Source organism: Crocodylus porosus, unplaced genomic scaffold (genome assembly GCF_001723895.1).
Source record: "Crocodylus porosus isolate Cpor-Errol unplaced genomic scaffold, CroPor_comp1, whole genome shotgun sequence".
Classification (NCBI taxonomy): domain Eukaryota; kingdom Metazoa; phylum Chordata; order Crocodylia; family Crocodylidae; genus Crocodylus; species Crocodylus porosus.
In genome coordinates, this window is record NW_017728949.1 from 60,734,376 (window position 1) to 60,760,517 (window position 26,142).

At 42.6% G+C, this 26,142-nt stretch overlaps 2 protein-coding genes across 3 annotated transcripts in view; both read right to left on the minus strand.

Moving 5' to 3' along the window:
- Positions 1-4,777: 4,777 nt before the first annotated feature.
- On the minus strand, positions 4,778-21,885 carry CCDC14 (coiled-coil domain containing 14). Of its 2 annotated transcripts, XM_019554307.1 has the most exons (13): positions 21,781-21,885; positions 20,637-20,692; positions 20,037-20,112; positions 19,698-19,770; positions 19,468-19,608; positions 17,398-17,640; positions 17,200-17,294; positions 14,658-15,237; positions 13,990-14,131; positions 12,175-12,254; positions 9,386-9,604; positions 9,171-9,303; positions 4,778-6,107 (listed from the first exon to the last, which is right to left on the minus strand). In XM_019554307.1, the coding sequence occupies exons 1-13, from the start codon at positions 21,808-21,810 to the stop codon at positions 5,117-5,119; spliced, it is 2,859 nt and encodes a 952-aa protein (XP_019409852.1). In that variant the 5' UTR covers positions 21,811-21,885; the 3' UTR covers positions 4,778-5,116. The 2 variants fall into 2 exon arrangements, with proteins under 2 accessions (XP_019409852.1, XP_019409853.1); XM_019554308.1 differs by lacking the exons at positions 19,698-19,770; positions 20,037-20,112; positions 20,637-20,692; positions 21,781-21,885 and having other exon boundaries at positions 17,398-17,654; positions 19,468-19,556.
- Positions 21,886-24,482: 2,597 nt separating this feature from the next.
- LOC109323245 (ropporin-1-like) overlaps positions 24,483-26,142 on the minus strand; it is a 23,585-nt gene continuing 21,925 nt past the window's right edge. Inside the window, exon 6 of the mRNA XM_019554701.1 lies at positions 24,483-25,130. Within this exon, the coding sequence (XP_019410246.1) occupies positions 25,064-25,130 (67 nt within the window). The 3' untranslated portion in view covers positions 24,483-25,063. The remainder of the gene's footprint in view (positions 25,131-26,142) is intronic.

A 26,142-nucleotide genomic window follows, 5' to 3' on the forward strand; every position in this document is an offset into this window, starting at 1 on the left:
TGATGGGTAGCCCAAGCCCACCCTCCCCTCCCCCACTCGTGGACTCCCCATCACCATCACTCCTATCCTATCTGGATTCAACATGAATTCCAATCCTCCACTCAAGCCAGGTGGTGAGAAAAGAGAGAATATGGAGTCCTGATTATCTAAGGAAAGAAAGAACTGGGTGTCATATTGAAGGCACCTCACTCCAAGTGTCTGCATGATCTTGCCTAGCAGCTTTGTGAACATTTTGAACAGGAGAGGTAAAAAGATGGAGACCTGGGGGCTCCTACCAGGAAGCTCTGACAGATGATGAACTCTTAAGCGCTACCTTCCTGACAGCTCCCTACTAGGAACAAGTAGGATCTATTGTAACAAAACCCCCAGTTTTCCATTTCTTTTTGTTTTTTAATTTATTTTAAAAAGCATTCCCTCCTCTTCCCCAACTATTTCTGACTTTTTCTCTCCCTCTCTATTCCCTATAGATAAGTATAAGTGACCTCAGATAAGCTTTAAACACTTTTATTTTGGTAGCAAGTTCTTGTTTTTGGATATGCACTATTTTACATTGTATAACTATTAGGTTTGTATTAATTTTTACTGTTTGTATATTGTATTATTATCATTCTTGTATTGATTTTTTATTGCTTCATATGGCTATTGTATGGTTTAGGCCTGTGTTTGTAAGTGAACGAAAGTGAAGTCAAGCCTCCATCTTGTGTCCTCTGCCTGGGCATCCCATGTTGCAACAATATGATTCATTGTACCCCTCCCACGTAAATTGGTTCCCCGATGATTGGGAATGATTGAAATACAATGGTAGCAGGCCTCTACTGAATGGCCTGTAATGACTGGGCCATCACCTTGCATTGATTCATCCAGGAACAGAGACAACTTTAGTATTTGAAAGACAAAAGCCCCTGCAGAACCAGCAACTCTCACCATTACAGACACCTGAACCTGCACATCCCTGCATGGAGCACACATGCTTAGTACGCCAGGGGCTGACTCTTGTCTGGGCATGCCTCCTCTCACAAGGGCCATACAAGTTCTGCCCCTATAAAAAGGGGCAGTAAAGACAGACCCAGTGGGACACGCTCTCCATCTGGACCATCACCATGCCATACCACCTATCCACCCAGGCCCTGCTGGCGACACAGCCACTGGACAAGGACTCCTTTCCAGCCTGGATAGGTAGATATTACCTACACACCACCACCTACAATTTGGGTCTGCTCACTCTCTCAACTTCAGCCCCTGCACTAAGCCTCTCTAACCCCTTCTGCCAGTGTGAGTGCAAGAGAACCAATAAGACGTTGTGTCACCATCTCCCCTGTTCAATAAAACCACTGTCATTTGCAACCCTGAGTTGGGTCATGTTTTACAAAATCCCAGCCCCTTCCTTATCTTAAATTCCAGCCTTATTTTCTTTCTCTCTCTCAGCTCTAGCCCCCATCCCTCTCCACTAGTTTCCCTATCTCCTCGTAATTCCTACTACCTTTTCCCTGTGACTTTCTGCTGCCTTTCTCTGCTTTCCAGTTGCCCCTGCTGCTTTTCAGTCTCCTGCTACTTTTCCTGTGATATTTCTGCTGTCCATCTCTGTTTTCAGGCTTCCCCCACACTTTCTGTAGTCATCCCCCTCAGCTTCCCAGCTCCTTGTGGCTGTCCTGCAGTTTTCTCCAGCAGCTGGAGCCTTTCTCCAGCTCCCAGCACCTACTGTCGCTCCCTGCAACTTCTCTAGCTGCCCAGGAGCCATCCCCTGGCTCCCCACATCCAGAGCCCCTCTTTAACACCCACACTTTCCCTTAGTCCCATTTTCCCTCTCCCCACCTACCTTTTCGGCTCCCCCGTAGCTCTGGCTCCAGTCCCAGCCTCAGCCTCTGTGCTAGGATTGCTTCCCTGTTCTGCAGGCTTTGGGTGTTGTCTTTTAATTAATTAAGATCAATTAACCTAAAGTTACCCCCGAGCCTCAGTTCTTCAGTTCAGGTCCCTGTACTCTACCAGTTCTAATCCTGGTCCTGGTAACTTTCACTCCCTACACTTAGGAACTCACCTGTGTGTATGTGTAGGTGGGTAGTATGTGTGTGAATTAGTGAATACACACACACACATATATAGACATCATTGTGTGTGTGGTATATGAATTAGTAATCCATGTATGTGTATTGGATGTGCAGGTGTTAGTACCTGGTAACTGATTCAGTCTAAATTTGGTGTGTGTAGTGTGTATGTGCTTGAACTGGTGATAGGTATGCATGTGCCTAGGCTGGTTTGAATGTGTATGTGCCTGAGCGGGTAGTGTCTATGTGTATGCATCTAATTGATCTGTGTGTTTGTATATGTGCACTTGTGTCACCCTCCTGTCTAACAGCATAATATTGAGATCCTGAGAGTTGGCCTGACCCCTCAGGGCAACACTATTAAGGGTAGTCCCAGAAATATCCACTTGGACATATAAATGCTTTATCACCACAGGATGGTTAACTGCATCTTCAGGTGAAGATCAGTGAGCAAGGACACAAATGCAATCTCAGTGCTATCCAAGGCAAATGCTAGGCTAATAACAGGAATCCAACTGCATCCAGAAGTACTTAAGAGTTGTCAGATAACCACCTGGCCTTCCCCAAAATGGGAAGGGTGATAGCTTGCTGAGGAGTCAGCATCAAGTGTTGGTTTCTCAAGTAGGAAGTTGTACAGTTGCAAGCAAAAGATGATTTGGCATCTTTCTCTCCGAAAGGGAAGCACTGATAACCCCTGCCAGCAACAGCCCTGTTCATCCCTGACTGGCTTTTACAAGGACACCGACCAAGTCCACAGCTGGCTGTCCACATCTTGCTAAGCAGATTCTCTGTGTCACTGGGCAACAGTAACTGAAACTCATCCATATGAACTGGACAAGACAGAACCTTCCCAACCCCAAACTTTGACTCTGCAGCACATATTGTGGTCCCCAGCTAGGCCAAATACAGGGAATTTTGTCTGCAAAATAAGCTGCAAACATGTCTTTGTAGACTGCAGAAGACTGAAATTCTGAATAGAGACAGCCAAAATAAACCAGATTAACCAAAATTAACTACCTGGTTGTACTGGATGACACTTGGCATATATGATGGTATTGGAGGAAAAAAAACGGTCTTTCACTGCTGCTATTGTCATACTGTAAGTCCTTTAAAAAGAATCTGTGCTGAAGTTCATTGGTTTTGCCAGAGGTAGAGAGGCATTCACCTACTCATTTCTGTTTTAACTGGCTCAGGGGAAAACTGTAGTACTGCTGCTGCTACTACAGGGGAAATGGACACCTGCCTGCCACTGTCTGTGGCCAAGGCCAGTGCGCTATTCCACAAATTGATCAGGTCAACAACAGAGTAGCTGTCAAGGTCGACAGGCATGGTCCCCAGAGAGTTTTGCAACAGATATCTGTGCTGCTAGAAGGTAGCAGTCCAACAATGACAGATAAGTGGGGTCTACCCCCTGATAAATGGGGTCTGTTTCCTGGTAGGTACAGAACATTAGGTCCAATGTGGGCCTCATCACATGTGTTGGCTCAGTTACTACCTGGGATAGCTGCATGGTACACATGGAGGGGATGAAGTCCTGCTCCAGCACTAAAGAGCTGGCCCTAGCATGATGTTGAAGTTAACCAGGACCATCATTTGGGTGCAGATTTCTTTATGCTCACAGGGCTTTACTAGCCTTGCCAGCCCTCCCGGATTGGCAGGGAGTCTACCAGAATCAGCAATGATCTCCTGGTGACGACTGAAAGTGATCTGGGAGACGGATATTGTGAATGGGTTGAACAGTACAATTAATGACATTATATCATGTTGGAAAAAAAAAAAATCTCCCAGAATAGCTTGAGTCAGAGGCAACCCTAGGCTTTACAGCTTTCACTTCAATTCTGCTCCATGAAGCCTTCAAACTCAGTATTTTTTATTTTATTTTATTAAGCAGCAGACACTTCATTTGCACTAGAAGCCATGCAGTGAGAGTGAACTAGAAGGCACAGATTTAGTTTTAACTTAATTTTTTAAACAATCTATTTGTTAGTATTAGTGTCTTATTACTTAATGAACAATGGCTTCCATCATCTTCACTGAATTGCCCACATTGCTCATTAAGTTTTTCTTTCTATTGGAGTTGGTCTATTTTCCATGAAATTCAATACTCCAACAATAAGAATTACTTATAATAAAAAAATCAAAAACCCTCAGCCTCTGATAGGCTTTGTCTATTATAATTATTGAGTCTGCACTGAATTATGTTGAGAGACAGACTGACCAACTGTTCTGGGTAATAAGCAAGTTCATGCATGTCAGCCACCATAAATAAGTAAATTGCAAATCATATTACTAGTGAAGCGATAAAGTCTTTGTTTATACTGGTATAAGAAAAGCATGTTTAACTATAACACAAGTCTCTACATTCTTTTTAATTCCTTTGCTTTCATACATACCTCAAATGCTTTATTCCTACATCTCTAAACCACAAATGTGACCAGGCAGACTAAAAAAAGCGCACACACTTCTAGATACTATCAAAACTGAATGATAACAGCCAACATAAAAACCTATTCCTACTGATCCTGGACATGAATGACTTGCAATTGAGGCATGCTATGACTTCTGCAAAAATCAAAGGAGCATTCCCAAGTCACATACATAATGCTGTCCTCATAATAAAGGTTTGGGACCAAACTCTATTCTCAATTCCAGAAGTATAAGAGCCCATCTCTGCTGATATTTACTGACTAAACAATTCTTCCTAATCCTAGTTTGAAAAGCACATTGAAGCCAAATGAGAATGTTTCATCCATCATTTAATTAAAAAGTTCACATCGGAACACCACACAGTGTAAGTTTCTTTAAAATGACCACATACAGTGATGAGACAAGACAGTACTAATAGTAAAGTGTAAAGTTCCTCCAATTAAATAAAATTATTTGCACTGATTACAAGAAACATAGCACCTTAATTTATTTAACTAAGTTCCATACATAATTTAAACTCTGTTAGGTACCAACCATTTGCATATAAATCGCAATAAAAACAGACATTCCAAAAACTGTACTAATTAAAGTATTAAAAAAGTAGCAAAATTATCAGGACCAGTACAGCCCGTTCAGTTTCCTCACAGTCATTGTTTCAGCACACTGTTGTGCAAAGTCCTTTGTAATCTAGCTATGTTGGCATCCAGGGCTGCTAACCCATTTTTAAAGTCCTCTTCATCTCGTGAAGTAAATGTTGAGAAGGAAGACACACTCCATTCAGACTTCCCCGCCATACAATCAAAAAGAGAAAAACTAGAGTCGGGAGATAGTTCACTGCCTGTTTTCTGAAAATTTTCTTTGTTGTGTGGCATAGGAGCGTACGGGCGTTTGTCAGACTGAGGTCTGTCTGGCTCATCTGTAAACCCTTTGGCAGATCCAATCATTATTTCTTTTGGCCATATTTGGATCCGATCTCCTTCCAGCCTGGTGGAATTCCTCGTGGCCTCAGATGTATTTTCTGTAGTCTTTTTCAAATCGTAACCACCGGTGAACTTACCAAAAATTTTTGCATCATCCAAAATCCCAAAGTCGTTCTGCTTCTTAAAGTCAGAGAGCCCACAGCTGTAGTCCAACTTCTTGGAAGCTGCATTAACTTGGTGCTGGGTACAAATTCTTTTTTCACTTACTAATGGCTGTTTTTTAGAGGCACTGCTGGTCAAAGGAATATAAATAGTTTCATCCACTTTGTGCTCTTCCTCTATTAAAGTCCCAGAATCACTAATAGTTTCACCATCTTCTTTCGATAGGGGAGGTAGAATCCTTGGGGCTGGTATTTCCTCTCCAAAGACTGTAGTTTTTTTAGGGGATCCATCAGGAGAAAGCTTTTCATGGGCTAGCCGTAGCATTTCCAATTCTCCAATTTTATGTGAAAACTGAGGTTCCTCATTTGTCCAAACACAATCAGTTTCTAACTTTTTAAGGTAACTCATTATTGAAGTACTCACAGGGAAGGGGTTGGTTTGCATCTGTTTCTCATAGTCTTCCAGAAGAGACTTTGTAAGACCTTTACCCGGTCGGTGTCTCACATTGTCTACAGTGAGGTCAGAGAGAAGCTTGGCCATGCTGCTCTGCAAAGTTCTGTGGAGAGCAATTTATTAAATTAGTCATTTGTACTTAATGGATCTTTTCACAGACATTTTATACAAAAATGTTTAAAATTTTAACAGATCGCACTGACCATTTAATACTAATTTGCATTTTCTCTACAACAGCGCAAGACTGATACAGCATTAACTTATTCAAACTCTACTAAACTCCAGTCTTTGGTTCAGCGAAACCTGTCTACCAAATGAGTAATGAGAAGAACAAAGAGTGCAGGTCTTGAGATTAATTTCCTGCTTGCTGGGGTGAATGGATCAGGAATAAATAGCTTTCTGGCAAGAGAATGTCACCTTTCTGTAAAGCATAAGATCCAGCATCTCATTAATGTTCTATGTTTTTGTTAAGGTGTGGGATCTGCTTTTGAGCTTGGAAAAAGTGGAAAGAAGTCCTTCTTAAGCTTTCTATAAAAAATAAAATATTTAAATACAGACATACACAAGTTAGTCACTGTTACTCCTCATTTTCTGCCTTCTGTTCCAACAGATAGGAAGATTTGCACTATGCTGACATGTAATAAGATATTACAATATCACCACCTGGCGGCCAACAGTAAAGAGTCACAGAAAAGCATGTTCTCTAGAAGTTCAATAATAAAAGTCTATGATTTAGACCAGTGGTTCCCAACGCAGTGCTCACGGGCGCGACCCCCCAGATTTAGGTGCCCACACGCATTTTCACAATCAGTAAAAATTATTATTCCAAAAAATGCTGTCATTGCTGACTGAACTCCGAACAGCAACACTTCAACTTTTTTCCACAGGCTGTGCACAACAGCTGCCAAACTGGGGCTGTCAGTCTGACTGACGCAGCGATGGAATGGTGCTTACTACTCCCTCTCCAAACAAAACTATGAATTTACCTTGAGTCGGCCATGAGAGATGGACTGGCTGAATTCATATTGGTGCCCACTTTTAAATTCCTATGTGCCCTTGGGCACAAACGTTGGGAACCCCTGATTTAGACACAGTGACTGCTTCTTTTTCAGGTCTGGGGAAGGCTGTATGAAGCCAAAAAAACTGTCCCTTATCTCTCCTGACTATGCAAGTTGGTCCAATAAAAAGATATTATTTCACCTCACAAATCTTATTTCTTACAAGTCTGACAATTGTTAGTAAAGGTTGACATATGCTATATTGGGCAAATACTCTGAATTTTGGACAACCAGAATCAACATGCCAGTGCACGTAAGTAAACAGCACTGTCCAAAAAGTAATTGATTATATTGTAGTCATTCCCCCAACTGATGGGATAGGGTAAGCACTCATTCTACTTCACTTCCTGAAGGGAGGAAGTCTCTGCCAAGTTCTTTTTAAGGACATTTTTTCCTACTTTCTCCCTTTTCACAAGAGAAAGGAGGCTTTTTTTTTTTGTTCAACAGGCTGCAGAACTAGTTCCTAAACCTTGCAGATTTCAAGGAATTAACTCCAGCTGGTCAGGACCATGGCCTCCCCTAGTTCTGTGTCTTTGGGGCCCGCCATGCATATTGCAGGTGCCCTATTAACCTAGATCTGCCATGGTAGCTAGAAGCCAATCCTGCCTTGTGCTGGTTAGACAAGTGGTTAGACAGCTTTTCTTGCTGTTGTTAGTACCCTGTTGTACTTCATCTTACTGTCTCAGAAACCATGCCAACAGCCCTTTTAAAGGGCTCCTGTTAGAAGCCTGGAAAATGAAAGCTGACAAAATCACAGGAAACATCAGAAAGAACTTCTTCACAGTTAGGGTGGCCAAAATCTGGTAAACTTTTCTGCTTTTCTACTACTGTTACTCATTTAGCTGCGTATCTTTGGATTGAAAAAAAGGTTACCCGCTTAGTGCACTGGAGTGTGCTCTTACTGTAAAGCAATCTGTGCTCAGTAAGGACACAGCACTGAGCGCAGCACTGTCAGTTGTGTGGTATGAGCAACCCCAAACCCGAGTAGCTCCCTTCATTTTGATGGTGTCTTACAGTAACGGCTTTTAGTAACCTTGAAAACGAAGAGAGTTGCTATTGCCATGGCATTGACAGCACACAATGTAGCAAATCCCCAAATGACTAGTTTTCAAGGCTTTCAGCAGCTTCAATAGTAATCACTGCAAGAAACCTTGAAAATTAGGAGACAGGAGTTAGTCGGTTTCATGCCACTTAGTTTCGTTTTGTCAGGGATGATCCTGCCTTGAGCTGGACTCGTGAGGTCCCTTCTAGCCCTACTTTCATAGATGGTAGGGTTGGAAGGATCATCAAGTCTGCCCCCCTACCAGTGGCAGGACAAATGGCTGGGGTCATGTGACCCCAGCCAGATGCTTGTCCAGTCTCCTCTTAAAGACCTCCAGGGTAGGGGAGAGCACCACCGCCCTTGGAGCCCATTCCAGATTCTGGCCACCCTAACTGTGAAGAAGTTTTTTCTGATGTTTCCTATGATTTTATGTCAGCTTTCATTTTCCAGGCTTCTAACAGGGGCCCTTTAAAAGGCACTTCCTCTCTATGGTTTCTGAGACAATAAGATGCAGTACAACAAGATACTAAGTTAATAGGTCTGTCATGATGCAGTTAGGCAGAGTACAATTAAGTTACAAAGTAGACGGGGAGCTCAAAACTGCTATGCACTTAAGTAGTTTGTGCATTTAACAGCTACTCAAATAACTTGAGTGTGTTGCAACATAAGCAGTAGGCAACAATCTGGGACTACCATTTTATTCTGCAGTTAAATGAATTATACACACACCCCACATCAGTGTACAAAAGGAGCACACCGTAAACCTTGCCAGTTTTATTGGTATCTTCATGCAGGTGAACTCATCCCATTCACTGGTTGCGTACTTTGAGCCCTATACATTCCTGACTCAGAAAGCTACCTTTTTTATTGGGCAGACAGTATCAGTGGGGCCCTGTCCTTGACAAGTTTTTCCAACTACTATCCCAACACATAAAAATACATTTACAAAATAACTTAAAAAACTATTAATAGGATGCAATTACAAAGTAGGGAAGCCTGTAAGGTTATTGAAAATAATCTTAAGTAAGGAAGAAATGGCAAAGGGACAAACTGTGGCCAAAATTACCTGGTCAGTTCACGCAGTCTGTTCACTTCTGCATCCCGCTGACGTAAGGTTATACCCAGGATCTGATTTTCTCTCTCTGAGGCTTCCAATTTAAACTGGAAGTTCTTCACATTTCCCAATGCCTCATCCACTTCTAAAATTGCAAGTAGAATTTTATATAATCATTGGGGGGGTCCATTTAAAAACACTGTGTTACAACTGAGTTCCAAACATACCAATTTTGAGCTTTGTAGCTTGAATATCAAACTGCTGCTTATTTTCAAGCAATTCTTTATCTTTCTCTTGAATAATTTTTGCAAACTGCTTGTTTTCTTCTTTCTGGCTTTCTATTAGTTTAAGGAGTTCTTCATTTTTATTCTGAAGCGATTCGAGGCCCTTCAGAGATTCCTTCAGTTGACTCTGGAGTGTTGTATTCAGGGACTGTAGGGAAACTACTACAGGAAATAAAAAGACGCAGCCATTTTTTTAAAAGTTTCATTTTAATGCCCCAAACTAACATCATTTGTAACTATTAAAATTTAAGAGAGGATCCAGATTTTTAAGAAATTATAAAGAATAAATGATTACAGCAATTCAATTACAAAGCAACAAATCTCATGTAAAATGTAAGCATAAATCAAATTTTAGCGATGCAACTCTTGTTCTCTACCATCTGATGCTTGACAATTTTTTATTTTTCCATTAGCCCCAAATCTTTAAAGAAAATAATCCTGTTTAGATAGCAGCTATTAAAGACACCGTTGTTGATTTCCACTAAAAATCTTTTCTTATGACGCAGGTCCCTATGTATTTACAATAAATGTATTTAAAGGACAAATTTACTCTACTCTTTTAAAGCATACTGCTACAACAGGCTTGTCCAACATGTGGCCTGCCAAGCAATTTTCTCTGGCCTGAGGTCCCTTGCTCGGGACAGGTGAGGAGTCCTGGCACCTGCTCCACGCTCCATGGCGGTGGTGGCGGGGCAGCGGTGAGGTGAGGCAGGCAGGGCCCTTTTCCTGGCTGGTGCTGACCCGGCTGGGTTTGTCCCATCCGGAGCAGCATGTGGCTGAAGCAGCTTCCCACAAGCTGCTGGGGACAGGAGGAGCCCGGTCGGGTCTGCACCAGCCAGCAGAAGCGGCAGTAAAGCCGTGTGCCACTCGGGACAGGATGAGCCTGGCTGGAGCGTCAGGGGCTCAGCTGCATTTTCCCCCTTCTAGTACCGGTCAGTCCCGAGCAGCACACGACTCCGCCATTGCTTCTGCTGGCCAGTGCCAACCTGGCTGGCCTCCTCCCATTCCCAGCAGCACGTGGGAAGCCAGCTTCAGCTGCATGCTGCTTTTCCTGGCCGGTACTGACCCAGCTGGGCCCATCCCATCCAGGGCAACATGAAGCTGAAGCTGGCTTCCCACATGCTGCTGGGGACGACCGGCTGGGTTGGACCGACTGGCCAGCAGAAGCAGAGGTGGAGCCTCCTGCCTTTTGGGACCAGCTGGCATAGGTAGGGGGAAAAATGCAGCAGCACATGGGGAAGCCACTGCTTGATAGGGGATAGGATGGGCTGGCAGGGCTCCACCAGGGAGGGAAAACTGTGGCTGAGCCCCCGCAGCTGTGCTGTATATTCTTTTGAGACTGAACAATATGCTCAAGAATAGAGCATGAATGATCTGGGCTCCAACATAAATTTGGAGCAGGTAAAAATCTTTGTAAAAATACTGTCCAGTGTTTGGCTTGTGTTTGCTTCTGTTTCTCTTTGTGCCAGACTGGGGGTTCAACTTGTTAAAGATGTGTTACTAACAAGTTATTAATTCAATAAAAGTAGATCTTCTTGAAGATTATTCTCAAAAATGCCCATATTTTGTTGCTTCGATTAGTTTCCACTCTGGCTGATCTCTTTCCCACATTTGATCTGTCGACTTGCATTATGCTTCTTTCATTCATTGAGAAGTGAGTAGAAGCAAAAGTGTTTCTTTTAGTCAAATGTTTGGTATTATTTCATTGTTGCTTTATATTGTTTTTATTTTGGATTTTAAACCACATTTCCAGACCCATTTCATTGTCACTTCCTGCAACTTCATTGATGTCAAAGGTTATGTGACATCACTTCCTGATGTGATACCATATTCAAAGACCTCACAGGAAGTGGTTCGCTGGCCCACTGGGTGACAAAAAGTTCATGAGCTGGCCCCACATTCAAAAAGGTTGGACACCCCTGTGCTACAGGATGCAATGAAAACAGGAGAAGCCCTACAAAAGACTAGGGACAGCAATATCCCTGTACATGGCTTGATACAGCCTAAACCTGTAAGTCTGTACCAACATGCTTCCCCTTGTCACAAAAAAAGAATGTACAGTGATGTTTCATAGTCTCAAAGTACAGCTGAATCAATTATTTACTTCTGTACTGGTGCCTTGCTTTTAAGTACAGTACTGAACTTCAAATTTTACAAGTAACATTATTTCTCTTCTCAAGATACTGGAATATTCTGACTGCTGTTCAAGTAACATTACCCACCATTATACTAATTGGGAAGAGATTAACTGTTTTAAAGTGACATACTGTCAATCTAGGGTTTGTCTGGTTTTATTGCCCAGTTCCCCCAAAAAATCAGAGGAAAACTGCATTTCTCTTTTAAGGTCAGCTGTAAGCTCAGATGCCTGGTGCATAAAGTAGTTCAAAACTCCTAGTAAGATACCTTTGCTTACAGAGATATAATAGGCACTTGCATTCTATGCACTCCAGTGGTCTGGTAAATCATCTATCTATCAACCCTAACAGGACCCTAATGTCTGTGACGGACCCCCCTCCCCCCCCCAGTAACTTCAGCAGAGCTGTAAATAGGCATAACAACCCATTTATGTGGGTCTGAGTGCAAGATTCAGATCATAGCCTCTTTCCTGAGTGCCGGTATCAGCCAAAGGTGAACAAAAAGATTAGCTCTTTACAGATACCATTTTCAACATATTTTAAACAAAATCTTTATATGTATTCCCCGAACATTATCCAAGGCCCACTAGTACTTGCATTCAAAGTGGCAATCCTGGCTGGATTCCTTCTCAGCTCGCTCTCGTTCCCTGAGCTGCTGGTTCAGTATTCTTACTCTCCTAAAAGCAAATTGTGGAGAAAGTCCAAGTACAGAACAAGTTCAAAAGAAACTGTATTTCAGAATGGGTTTGTATGTAACAAATTTGCTAACTTAATTAAAAAAGGAAACCAACAATACATTATTAGACTCAGACAGCAAAAACTTTTTAATGAATTACGTTCTCAAACAAGGCACGTGTACCTTTCTTTACACCAAGTGAGCCATTTTCAAACCTGGCAACCTCACTCCAGTTTGACAGGGGAGAAGAGGTTCATTTGTATTTGTTCTGAAATAAGTTATTTTCAGCATTCAAGAGTAAGTTGTCTAAGACCCTTATTACACCTTTACATACTAGTATGATAACTATTTAGTACTATATTTTGAAGGTGGATTGCTTCTTGGAATAAAGCTTATTCGACAAAGAGAATCCTTAAAAATTATGCTCCTCTTTTTGTTTTCCCCCAAAAAGATAACATAACAGGATTCCAAGTTCTCAAATATAGGTAGAAGAAATGAGCGTTAAAACTTGCAGGCTACTACTAACTAGATGCAGAAACTAGCTGTTTGCATGCCTGCTTCTTTCAAAATGATTTACAACTACAACTGGGTTCCCCATTTCTGAAATTCCACCCCTTACACTCAAGTTCAAACAAAAAAAAAAATTTCACAGCTTACACCAAGCATCCTCCAGAACATCTAGCCTATCTCTATTAAAATTAACTTGTGATGAGAGCCTCTGCTCATGTCTGAATGATGTGAAGTTAAACTTTGTGATGTTTTATACAGGCAGTACATACCTAGCTGTAAAATGAAAATACGGAATCTGAGACCCAAGTGGGTTAAGCGCCATATTTTCTTGTATAGAACATGCTTTTCCCCAAAAAATCAGCTGCCAGGAATTTTTGTGGGACAGAGGGCATACTGTAAGTGAGGAAATATGGTAATAGTAGTTTCTGTCCTATAAGTGCACGGGGCTCCCTACCTGCTGTTACTCAGTTACAACTACTTAGTATTACTTTCAAGGAAAGATCTTTTTACATAATTCTGCCTTTCAAATACAAAGTGCTTATCTTTTTGGGGGCGTGCTGTATGTGAGAAAACACAGTAATTGCTCTCCAGCTTTACTTCAGTCCAAGGCTGAGATCTGAGTCATGGTTCTTGTCCTGTTCTGTGCTTTCAACTAAAAGATACACACATGCATGTGGCACCATGAAGCACTATGCAGAAATACCAGAGGTAGCTCAGGTATCAGAAATAATCTAGTTCTATTAGTATGGCAGTTCTGTGCAGCAGGGCTACTCAGCCCAGCTAAGCTGCACTAATGCTGCTAAACTGTTTCCTAAATTAACTCATTCAGAGATGGCTTGGGCATCTTTGCTTAGCATTACACAGATATGCCGTGTAGACATATTTTAGCAGACTACAATTTCACTTGGAAAAAAAAGAGAGGAATAAAAGCATCACTATTCATGTGTAGTAGGATTCTTAGTCAAATTGCATGAAATGAAATAGTGATATATGAGACACCACATAAAGAGTAACAGAATTTGTGCTCAGTTAAATGTAAATAAGCGATTTAAAAGAATATATAATACAGCAACCTATACATGTATAAACAAAAGCCCTTCATATGAATGCCAAGTGGACAAAAACAAGATGAGCCTGGAATTCCACAGAACTATTCTACAATGTACAGTTAAGAACTGTGAAGTTAATTAGCAACATCACACGTGGTTTTGAACTTGGCTACTGACCTCCGCAACTGGGCATTTTCACTTCTGAGAGGCTGTATAGCAAGTGCTATTTCAGCTTGTACATTTGTACTTCCAACTACTGCTGGCAGCAATGACACGCAGCCATCAATTTCACTTATCAGCCTCAACATTTCTGAATCATCTTTAAGAAAAGAGTAACATGAATAGCAACATGCACTACACATTTACACACATTTATTTCTGCAATGTCTAAATGTAAACTCTACTGCCCTCCAACATTAGCATATCATTAAATTGCCCAGCACCATTTGCACTTCATGAACTATATATGCTCCAGAGCCCTAAAATTACAGCATTAACCTTCTTTTTGAGCCCTCCATGGGACTTCCTCCACATTCTGATCACATTATTCTGTGCTCCCTTCTCAAGGAAAATGCTTGAATGTCTATGGAAAAACTGGAGTATTTTTAATCTATTGTTGTCCAAGATGTTAAACTCACGTTTAGCTTCTTCACACCAAAGCCTACAGCTCAGTTACAGACAGTGCTTATAAAAAAAATCATTCTGAATTGTAATTTTGTAACACCTGAAATTCAGTAGTCAATCCTGCATTAGTATTGGTATATTATGGATTTCTAACAGTTCACTCCCACCCACATACCATAGCACACAGGGTTATAAATATGTACTGATGAAACCATCTTTACCTTGATCTGCCACCAGTGCCTTGAGCTCTCCCAAAAGATATTTTACTGTTTTAACTTTCTGGGCTGTTTTTTCTGGGCTTGCTTTTTTAGGTTTTAAAACTTTCTTCTTAAAACTTGTCTGACAGCTGGTATCTCTTACTGGTGCTATATCCAGTATGTTCAGGTCCTCTTCTTCACTGGTGGTGCCCTCGCTGTATTCTGCAGCAGTTTCCTCTTCTCTGGAATCCAAGTTTTGGGATGGTGCTGGACCAAGATTCTGGTGGTTCTCATCACCCTTGTTATTTTCTGCCTCATGTGGCTGTAACAGAGTCAGGTGAGCTTGTATGCATCTTATCAAGTCTGCCTCCTTTGCTCGTTGCTCCTGGTTTCCTTGGGTTGGCAACATCTCGTTACCAGATGAGGGAAGGAACAGAGGTGCTGGGGGATTATTTGACATGGCTGGAGGTACACAAGGCATCATCCCAGGACCAGTGGTGACAGACTGCACCTGGGCCGTAGGAGCAGCTGCAGAAACTCCTGGGAAAAACACAGTTCCTCCTATCTGTGATGCACACTGGTTGCAACCATCAGGAGGAAGACCCTAAGCAAAAATATATGCTAATTAAACAAAAAAAAGGTAGCAGCCTGCTTTCTTTTAATGCTTAAAAGCTAATGTGATCTTGTTCACTTTTGGGCTATTTTTATATTGCAAGTAATAAGTAGCAAATCTATTCAGCCTGCACAGTCTAACCTTCCACTGTGCTAAGGAGTAATTAAAAGGCAAACTGAGTTAACTAAAGACTTGATGACTTTGCAGTGCAAGTTTTCAAGAATGTACCCACCTCTCCCCACAGCTCAGAAGTGTGTTAAGGCAGCAAATACTCTTTGAAAGCAAGTGGGGCTCACTTTTAAAAATCACAACAAAAGAGGAGCTGGTATGAGAGTTACCTATGTTATTACACAATAACATGGAAGTTAAAGCCTCTTCACCCAGGCAGAGGGAGGCCTGAATGAGTTATAGGCTCTCTCAAACCAGGGCTTGAATTCCCTTAATCTCCCATCTCTCAGGAGAGTATCCTAACCATAACATTACAGGCTAGACAGTGTGAGTGCATGCCCAAAACCTTTTGCTGAGCTTCAGCCACTGTGGCCAAAACATAAGATTCATGAGGTCAAGAGGGAACCTGACTTCATAAGCCTGTGGTCAGGACACTCAGCTGAGAAGGGGGAAAACTTTTTCTCCAGTTCCTTCTCCTTGAAGTGGTTGTGGATTGTACATTAAATTCTCAGTGGATGCATGTGTGCGTGCAAACACATATACCCACTTCTGCAGGTACCTGAGGAACTTTCAGGTCAAAAAGGATGGTGTACAAGGCAGTCCTTGACTTGCCACATTTCACACTTACAACGCTGATAAACTGACACCCTGTTTCAACTTTCTGAACTTTACAACACTTGATTTGATGCCACACCATGTCAGCGAACAAGTTCACTGCATCACCCATCTCCCTGGAGAACACCTGTCCAAACTTCCTTGGACACTTTCTTTAAGAAAGCAGACAAGACTCCAGAAAACTTGCAGCCTGAGAAGACTCCAGCCAAGAGCCTTTCAAAAAGTCCGGCAAAGTCACCTGAAAGAAGTCGTTCCAATCCATATGATTGCTATTTACAATATAAATACATTAACATAGCTATATTACTCATTTATAATTAATCGAGTACAAAATTCTGGGTTATTTTTGGTGAAAATAGGGTACTGGGCCTGGGTTCAGAAACAAATCCCCCATTTATAACATTGTTTCCTATGGGAAAAACTGGTTCCACGTTGCAATGTTTCCACTTAAGATGCAGGTTTCAGGAACCAATTGTGTCGTAAGTCTGAGGACTGCCTGTATAGTGAATTTAGACACCTGCAAAGTTAGACAACTACTGCCCAAGGATTTTTTGGATTGCAATTTTGGACTTAAGAACTTAATTTTTTGATCTAACCATTCATTACAGAATTCGCTATACAAACATACAAGTCTCAGCCAGCAGAAGTGAGCTATGCCCTTTACATTTTTTCTTGGTATCTAAAGGAGACGTACTACATTAAGTAGCAATGCTTGCAACCATGTTCTTAGCACAACACCTTTATATCATTGTTTTCTCCCCTTCCTTTCTCTCTCTCCTGCAAGAGGTTCATCTCCTATTTTCCTCTCAATCCTTTTAGCATAACCTTCAAAGGAAATCACCCCCTACAGACTTTATCAATTTTCTTAATTGAAATAAGACAGTTAGCTGCAAAACAATTTTTGAGTCTATGCAGGACTTTAGGCGATTTTTAGCTTGCCAGTGAACCTGATCATCTAATTTTTTTATTAGTAACATCACTAGAGCTATACTTTCATTACAGTTGATTTAGTGACCCACACATCACAGCTATTTTTTCCTTATGAAAAAATTCCAGTTAACATCTAAAAAGCATAAACATTTAGTACAAATAGAAAAAAAATCATAGAATGAAACAGGTGACAACATGAACTTAAAATCTTTGTTTATAGTTTAAAACAAACGTACTTACAGACTGCATAGTCAAAGGATTGGCTGAATGCTGTGGGGACAGAGCTGGTGTTGAGGTAGGTAAGCGATAATTAAAAGCTGTAACATTTTGATATCCTGGAAGAAAAAGTATTGTTATATGTTAGGCTAATTTTCGGTGAAAACAAATGCAAGTAAAAAACAAAGAAGTGTCTAGTTATAAGGAGAAATTCATACTAACCAGGATCTGACATGGGACAAGGAGGTCTTGCAGAAATTCCATTACAGCTCTGTGAAGCCTGACCCGTTATTAGAGCCATTTGAGTTTGCACATGCTCACACAGTTTTTGATGCATCACAGGAGAGGGCTGACTGAAAGGCACATGAATTGGTTGAACAGACTGATTTTGTACTCTACTGGAAAGTTCTCCCTCTTTTTCAGCAGGTCTGGCACTTGAGGTGATTTTCCTATTCAATCCTGGCACTATGAAATAAAAGCTGAAAGTTATTTTTCTTTTACTTCTCCACAAAACCCAATTGTGTACCCAGTACAGCTCCCCAAGTAAAAGAAATACAGTTTATGATCTCAAGTTTCAGAGATGTAAACATCTAACCAATTACAAAAAAAAGGGAAAAAACTGAATCCTACTGGACTTCTAGGCTCCTAATGAAGCAACAGACCACAGCACTTGAAGTAGTCTTACTGTAAAACCAAGGCTTTGGGTCTACGTTTTTAATCAACTATCATAGGCAGAGCCGTCTCTAGAGTACAGCAAATTGGGGTGAATGGCCCAGGATCCACTCTTTGGGGCGGGCCCGTGCAGCCGGGCAGAGTGGTTGCAGCCCCTCCCACAGGGCCCATCTGGAGCTGGTGGCTCAGCCCCCTGCTGCAGAAGAAGCACGGAGACCCCCCACCTTTGTGCGAGTCCCATGGCCCTATCCAGTGTTAAGGGGGCCCCGCACGGGCTGATCTGTCCCAGCCCCTGCACCCCGCTAGGGTCAGCTCTGATCGGGTGTATGATAGCTATGATCATCAAAACTGTGCTCAGCTGTCTCTTTACCCCACAGACACTTACATGGCTTCACAAGCTACAGTTCCACATTCCATTCTTTATTTTTAGAGTCCCATTAATAAAATTTAAGTTAAAAAACAAACAACACGTCCCCAGAAGTGACACTGGAAACAAACAAACCTGTGATACCTTGTAAATATGTTTACCTGATTACATGCTGGGTGGTTTGTTTGTTTTTTTGTTTTTACAGGCTACTGTCTCAATCAGTGCACAGACTGAGCAGCCAGTCAGTATTTTTTTATCCCTATTACACAATGAGGATTATTTACAACACAAAAAAACAAAACAAAAAAAACTAGAAAAATCGAACTAGAATAAAAGCCCTGTCATTTGACATTTTCCTAACTGGAATACCTATTAACTGGAATTCCATCCAGCTGGACATAAGGTGAGGGGAAAACTCACACACAGCAGCCACCACCACCACCTTGCACTGCTGCCACTCCATATCCGGCCCCCCACCCCACATCCAGTCGAAAAACAGCCAGCCTCAGGTAACCGGGACTTTAGATACCTGGCATCCCCATTTTTCACTCATGCCAGATAACAGGGCTTTTATTGTATAAAGTTTAAAAATTATTCATAGTCCAAAGGGGCTCACTATGATACCCCCTAGTATCTTAGGACCATTCCAAAAAAAGCACTTATGTGTTGGAATTCAGGAACTGAAGAACAAATCATAAAACCCCCACTTAATCACTCATGTGCCTGACGGCAGAGACAATGAATCCTGTAACGTATGGCACTGCCTAAAGGAAAGGGGCATAGGCTTAATTCCTCTCCTTTCTTAATGGCTACCTTAGGTGGATCTTTGCTTATGCTACTGCATGTCCCCTTTACGCACCAAACTCTTCCCGTGCATTGTGTTCAGAGACAAGGGGGGATGCCACCAGGAGCAAGGCACTTACAGGCTCCAAGAGTTGCTGAACACTGTAGCACCAGAATCCTTTTGTGAATCTAGCTCTCGATTCTCATTCAAAAGAACAATCATTCATAAAGTTATTGTCTGGTGCATACAGTGAAGGATACTATTTCAGTTCATTGATTTAAATACAATCTACAAAAATTAGTGGAACTTAGTTGTTTATTTTACTAAACCAGCATTTAAAAACAAGGTAGGAAGTTGCAGATTATTATAACAAAGTTAATTAACTCTGTGGATAAGTTAGCGATCAACAAGCATTTAAAGAAGGAAATCAAACTTTTAGGTGAAGGGCAAAGGAAGAAAAATGGCTTACCAACTTCTTTATGCACAGGGGCTGCAAGAAGATTTTTCTTTAGTCCTTTCCTTTTTGAGGTATTTCCTCTGGTAACTAATGGTCTAGAAGTAGCCTTAACAAAAGTTGCTTTTCCTGGTTTCTGACATACAGTTTCTTTTCCTAAAATATAGTTGAAACAAAGGCCATTCAACAAAAGCAATCAAAACAATGTTACAGAAATTAAGATTTAACTTAACTTATAAAGGTACCTGTCGCCTCATTTTGCAAGATGCCCTGCAGTAAAGCCGCACAGCGATCAAGCCCATTATTTATAGTCGCAACCTACAAAACAAGAGTTACAGTCAAAATACAGGTACCCATTTTTTCCAACATGCAGGTACAGTACAATGAAACAAAGTTCTATTTTGAGGGCATTGTTCCCAGGGTGAGTCACAGTTAAGATTAATTTACATGTCATCAGTGAAAATATATTACATTTGTTATTGCTTTGCTATAATTTTGTTGCTGCATGAACCTCCATTTAGTGGATTACATGTTTCAAATAATGTCTGTTATTTTCTTACTCGCATTAAAAAGTCCTCAAATACCTGATCCTCGGAGTCAGTCGAGTAGAGAGAATATCCAGAGTCTACATCAGAATGGCATGCTTTTCTTAACCCAATCCTGAAAGAGAAATTCACTTTTTATATCCTCTTAACATATAGAGAGAAAGTATGAATCCCTCCAATGCTCAGTATTCAGTATCTTATCTGAAACCCCACACAACCACATTTACAATGAGCTATACTTTAAGATAAGGGACAAATTCTGCATTGAGATAAGATAATTCAACTCTTGCACATATCAACAGCAAGTCAGAGCAGGATCTGACCTTGATCAAGCAAGTTTACATGAGATTAGTAATTATGTTGACTAACTTGGTGAATTTAATACGTAAGTGTACCATGGAATTGATGATGTTGGTTATTAAAGGGGATAATTCTGTATTCCTTCTACAAGCATAAATTCTACTAGACTCAACTGAAGTCTCGTCTATCTGACAGCTCACGAGGTAAGGAATTTATACTACCTTTCAGCAGAAACTTATTAGAGACACATAAAGAATGGTTAACAAAATACTACGTTGTGATGTATGTGGGCATTTTAAATGCATACAGGTGCACTATTAGAAAATGAGAAGTTCTTACTGTTTTCTTCCATTTGTCAGTTTGGCTGTTCCTGTTAGCCTTCCTGAAGAAAGAACCTGTAGATTACATAAAAAGTATATTTATAACAAATTCTTTGATTAATTTTAAAGGAACAGTATCATAAAGGCATATCAATGGATTAAGCCTGAGACAACATGCTGAAATTAGAGAAAGCGATGCAGCAAGCAACACTATGGGCTCAATTCTCCCATTTATGGATGTGCAGGATCTTCAGCAGCACTGTTTGCAGCTGCAGCACATGCAGAGAGCTTGGTAAGGCTCACGTGTGGCCACACATCAGTGCATTTTATGACCTGATTTTAAGCCATTTGAGTCACAGAAATCACCGAGAAGTAGGGCTTGAAGGGACCTCCAGAAGTCATCTTGTCCAGAGGTTCCCAACCCCTTGGGCAACGTCCTGGTACCAGGCTGAGAGGGGTGGGCTAGTGGTCCACAGGAGGGTTGGCTGCTGGACTGGATGTCTGGAAGTGACTGGCATACCACAGACCGGCAACCAACTCAGGATAAAAGAGGGTTGGCTACCGGTTATACTCAGTATAGAAAGGGGTTGGCCACCAGTCTGTGGTACGTCGGTCACTAATGGTTTGCAGTTTGTGGTCACGTCCGGTCTGCGGTCTAAAAAGGTCAGGAACCACTGATCTAGTCCAACTCCCTGCCAGGGGCAGGATTGTCTGTATCCTGAACCATCCTGTACAATCTAAACTATTGGAAGTTTACATCCAGACCCATCACATCTTGCCCAAGACCCACCAAGGCAGGATCATCCCTATACAAACCCAGTGCCCAAATTCTTTGCAGAACGACCATCACCCTGGACACAAGCCCTCACGCCTGAGCCTGGCCCCGCAGCAAAGTCTTGCCTCTACGACATGTCAACATAGGCAAAAGGGGCCCCAGGCACAGGCCCTCCCCTCGCAGCATTAGTCACATGTGACATCACAGCCCAGGTGAGCGCACGGTTGACGTGTACTCACATCTGACGTCACAACCGAGCTCACAGCTGACACCACAACCTAGATGAGCGCGCAGCTGACGTCATAGCCGAGATAAGCGCACCCCGAGCCCGCGTCAGACCAGTCCCCGACAACCCCGGGGCTGCCCAGGAGCCCCCAACTCGCGGTACCTTGTGGCGGGGGGCGCCCAGCCGCGCCATGGCCGAGCCCGCGGCCGGAGGAGGCGGGGCTACGCCACCATTTTGCTGCTGGCCCCAACGGCCGCTTTCCGAGAGGCGGCAGCGGCCGCGGGAGGGAGGAGGGGGTGGAGTTAGAAAGCTGAGGGTCGGGATTGGTGGAAGCAGATCGGCGGGAGCCAATAGCGGGAAGAGGGCGTGGTCACACGGCCCGGCCCGGCGCTGCTTGTCCCTCCCCCCTCGGCCCCGGCTGGCGGGGTTTGTAGTGCGCATGCGCAGTTAGGGGCCCCTCAGCGCTCCGGAGCGGCGTCTCCGTGCAGCGGGGTTGATGCAGGGTCCTCGCGGCCTCCTGCTCGGCCTGAGCGCGAGGGGACACGGTCCGGAGGCCGGGCTCGTTGCCACCCGGGGCGGGCATGAGGACAGGCAGGGCCGGGAGGGGCCTCCCCTAGTGCAGCTCCGCCTGGGACAGGCGCTCGTGGTTCCTCGAGGCAGGGCCCGGCACCTCTGGCGGGAGAGAGTTCAGCAGAGAACAACCAAAATGGTTCGCCACCCTCCTTGTGAGATGTCTCTTCCTAATACCCAACCTAAACCTCCCTTGCTGTAACTTCACACCATGCTCCTTGCCCTGTCCTCTCCGAGAGCAGCCCAGCTCCGTCCCGTCGAGCCCCCGGGCTGCTGTGGAGGCTCCCCTCGCTCCCCTTGGGCACAACCTGTGTGGCTGTGCGCCAGAGGCCATGGGCCTTGTACACAAACCACTAATAATGGATACCAGAATTTGTTGCCTCTGAACATTTTGCTGTCGTCTCAGCCCAAGGGCCTAGGCTCTTTAGATAAGCTACCAGTGCTACCCCATGGGATTGGATTTGGAGTGAAATCACAATTGAATATTTCTACAGACACAGTCAGATCAATGGGCGAGATACATAGAGGGGGGAGAGGCGTGAGTACCGCTGGTGCAGGGAAAGTTGGGCTGTAGAAGCAGTGCTGACACAATGCTACTGATGCACAGGTTAGGAAAAGGCAGGAGTACAGTTACCGGAGCAATCATTTTCAGCCTCATTGTGCATATGCTTTATGTTTTTAATTACCCAGCCATCCACTATTTTCTCCATCAGACCGCTCCGTCCTTTCCCTTTCCTTTTACCATACCCTTCACTGTGGTATCTCTGAATGCCTTTAGGAGTGTATTGAGCCTTCTGTATTGCTTTTTCTCTCCCTTTATCCCTATGGCTGAAGACCACGCAGTGGAATGTTTCATTTTCTTAGTTTTGATCTGTGTTTTTGGTTGTTAGCTGATTTTGGATTGCTTTGATTATTAACTATATAGGTTGTTATATACTTATGATAGAGGAGGTATGATCAAAGAAATGTGCCTTGTCCTTGAAATGGAAGATTTGTGATGGCCCCTTATTCTTGAGTGAGTTCATTCCACAGTCCTGGATGAGTCCGTGAAAAGGGTCTGTATCCTGTGCATATGAGTCTTAACCTTGGTGTAGGAGACTCCCATTGTGCCAGAAGATTGAAATGTCAACCATGGGCAGGGGCAGGGGCAGATCCAGTGGGTGTGCAGTGGTGCAGTTGTACCCTCATTTATTCCTGCTCCACCCAAAATTTTAAACCAACACCCTGGGAAAGGCAGTGGCATTTCTGTTTCAGCGGAGGGCAGTGAAAATGGTTTGGGGGCTGGGGCACATGACTTCTGAGGAGAGGCTGAGGGAACTGGATTTGTTTAGTCTGGAGAAGACAAGGTGGAGTGGGGATTTAATAGCAGCCTTCAACTCCCTGCAGAGGGATTGCAAAGAGGACAGAGCTGGACTGTTCTCAGTGGGTGCAGATAACAAAACAAGGAGCAATGGGCTCAAGTTGCAGCAGGGGAAGTTTAAGTTATGTATTAGGAAAAACTTTTGACTGACTGACAGTGAAGCTGGAGGAACTGTCAAGATGTTCAAGAAGGCTAGATGTAGTCCTGTGAAACTGAGTAATAGAAGTATATTTAACTATAATGACTACAGGACTAATGGAACAATATCTTTTGACTATTTTTGCCAGCTTGCTGTGCTCTTTAAAGCTGTATATATAATCTAGGAAATCAGTGCACAGTCCAGTAGTTATGTTTTTGCTTTGATCTTAAATTGAATACTATAGTACTGGCCACCTGGTGTGTTAGTAAAGCTTGTGTTTTTCTTTAACTGGAGAAAAAGATGCGTTGCATTATATGTGATGATATGCCACACCATCTGGACCCCACTTCTCAAAATATACCCATGACCACAGGTTTCATCCTGGAGCAATAGACTGTCTTTTAGACATACTGGGAGTGTCCAGATAAATGCACACATGCAAGGTGTGCATTTCCCATTGCACAAATAGCGGCGGCACGTGTTTGTGCCCCTGCTTATTATCCCAGGGCATGCCCCTGCACGCACACTGTGGCATGTAGCAAATTGACCTGGATGGGGTGGGAGAGGCTGGGGTGCTGCCCTTACAGCCTTACCTTGGGCCCTGGGGGCCTCTTGAGGCAGCAGCAGCACCAATCTGGCCACTCAGTCAGAGCCCAGCCAGTATCCGAGTGTGGCTCTGGCTAGCCAGGCTCCCTTTCTGGCACTGCACGCATCTGCTGCATGCACTGCACCACTTTTTTTAGTCTAGTGTTTTTTGGGGGTTTTTTGATTTCAGGAATCTCCTGGTGTCAAATTTTGGTGCTGTGCTGTTAATTAGCAGTGCAGCAAATGGGTGTGCGTGCGCTGTGCACAGTTTATAGTGCTTCAAACAGTTTTGAGGCATTGCAGACTACACATGCACACCCACTGAAGGCAAACCATGACACACAATCTAAGATGATCTGAGACCTTGAACTAGATCTGAGATTCACTGGGAAATCAGTGTAGAAATAGCATGACATTTTAAATAAACATTTTTCATTTTATTGCAAAACATTGATTCAAAATTATTTTCTTCATTTTGAATTTTTTGTGAAGAAACAAAAGTCTTTTGGAAGTGACATTTTCTGGCAAAATTTTCAGTTTCAGAAACATTGAGTTTTCAGGGGAAAATTTCCTGTACAAAATTTATGACATGCTTTAATAATTAGTGTGTAAGAAGATTCCATTTCACTAACATTCTTTCTTAAACTACACTCTCACAGTTTTATTGAATTCTTTGCCAAATTGTTTATTAACAGACAGAAGAAAAGTCAGTGAAGGACCAGTTGGTAAGAGTTATTCAGCAGCAGCTTCCTTCATTTATCCTGCTATCATACTGCTGGAAAGCTTTGCTTTTATTCCAGCTTGACCTGAGGATTCCGGGTAAAATCATTCACTTTAATTAGACCATCTGGTCCAATGCTGTGTGAAGAATGAAATACGGATTTGTTAGCTGAAGTCATTGAGTCCTGTATTCTGATCATGAGCATACAGCACAAACTTCCCCAGTGTCACTGACTTTCTGCTCTCTAAACCTTTGACATGTTTTTCTCTAAAAGAGTGGTGCTCTGCCTTTGATGTCATGTGCATCTCCCTACAGATCTGGAAATTTGGTGGCAAGGGAGTGAGGGCAGCATTTTAATTGCTGTTCCCTGCTGCTAAATTTCCTGACTTGTGCGGAGTCCTGGGGCCAAAAGATTGAGCACCACTGCTCTAAACTGTATTAATTGGACCTGCACAATTCCCACTGAAACCAGTGAAATGCTTGCTTTCATGGTCATAGACGTATTAAGCACTTTGTCTCTTCCCTCCACTCCAAATTATGCCTCTTCATGACATTCCCTGTACTTAAAACAAGTATTTTATTAAGTTACACCAAGATGCTTTCCTTCTTTACAGAAAAATACAGACATTACCCTTCTATAGCATTATTGTAAGCATAATTCAATGCTTTGGGCACATTTATTTGCTCTTCTACTGCTTTGTATTGTACATTTGTTCCTTTAGTGGCAAATCCCTAGCCTCTATAAATGGTTATCCCTTTTGGGAATCAATGACAGTAATGGCAATTAATGTCAGCTAAGGGTATGTCTCTTAAAATGTAAGTTCTATAGGGTAAGGGCTTGTTTCTTGTTTAACACAGTAGGGTATACAGTTGTGCTATATACATACTAAATAGTAATAATAATTCTTTAAAGTTGAAGTGAGACAGGCCTGTATTTTCATCAGGAATGTAAAATTCTGGCGTTGGGACACTGTCTGTCTTTGTCAGCTGCAAAGAATCTAGTTCACCTTTGGTGCTATTGAACAAAACAAATTACACACTTCTTCTTTCTCCTGTCTTTTCATAGTTTCATAGTTTCTAGGGTCGGAAGGGACCTGAGCAGATCATCGAGTCTGACCCCCTGCCATGGCAGGAAAGAGTACTGGGGTC

Coding starts and splice junctions, on each gene's coding strand:
- CCDC14 (XM_019554307.1), bottom strand. CDS start 21,810: ATGGCGCGGCTGGGCGCCCCCCGCCACAAG. Junction 17,295..17,397: donor TTGTCCCATGTCAGATCCTG/GTTAGTATGAAT, acceptor TTTTTCTTCCAG/GATATCAAAATGTTACAGCT. Junction 14,132..14,657: donor GGCACTGGTGGCAGATCAAG/GTAAAGATGGTT, acceptor CTTTTCTTAAAG/ATGATTCAGAAATGTTGAGG.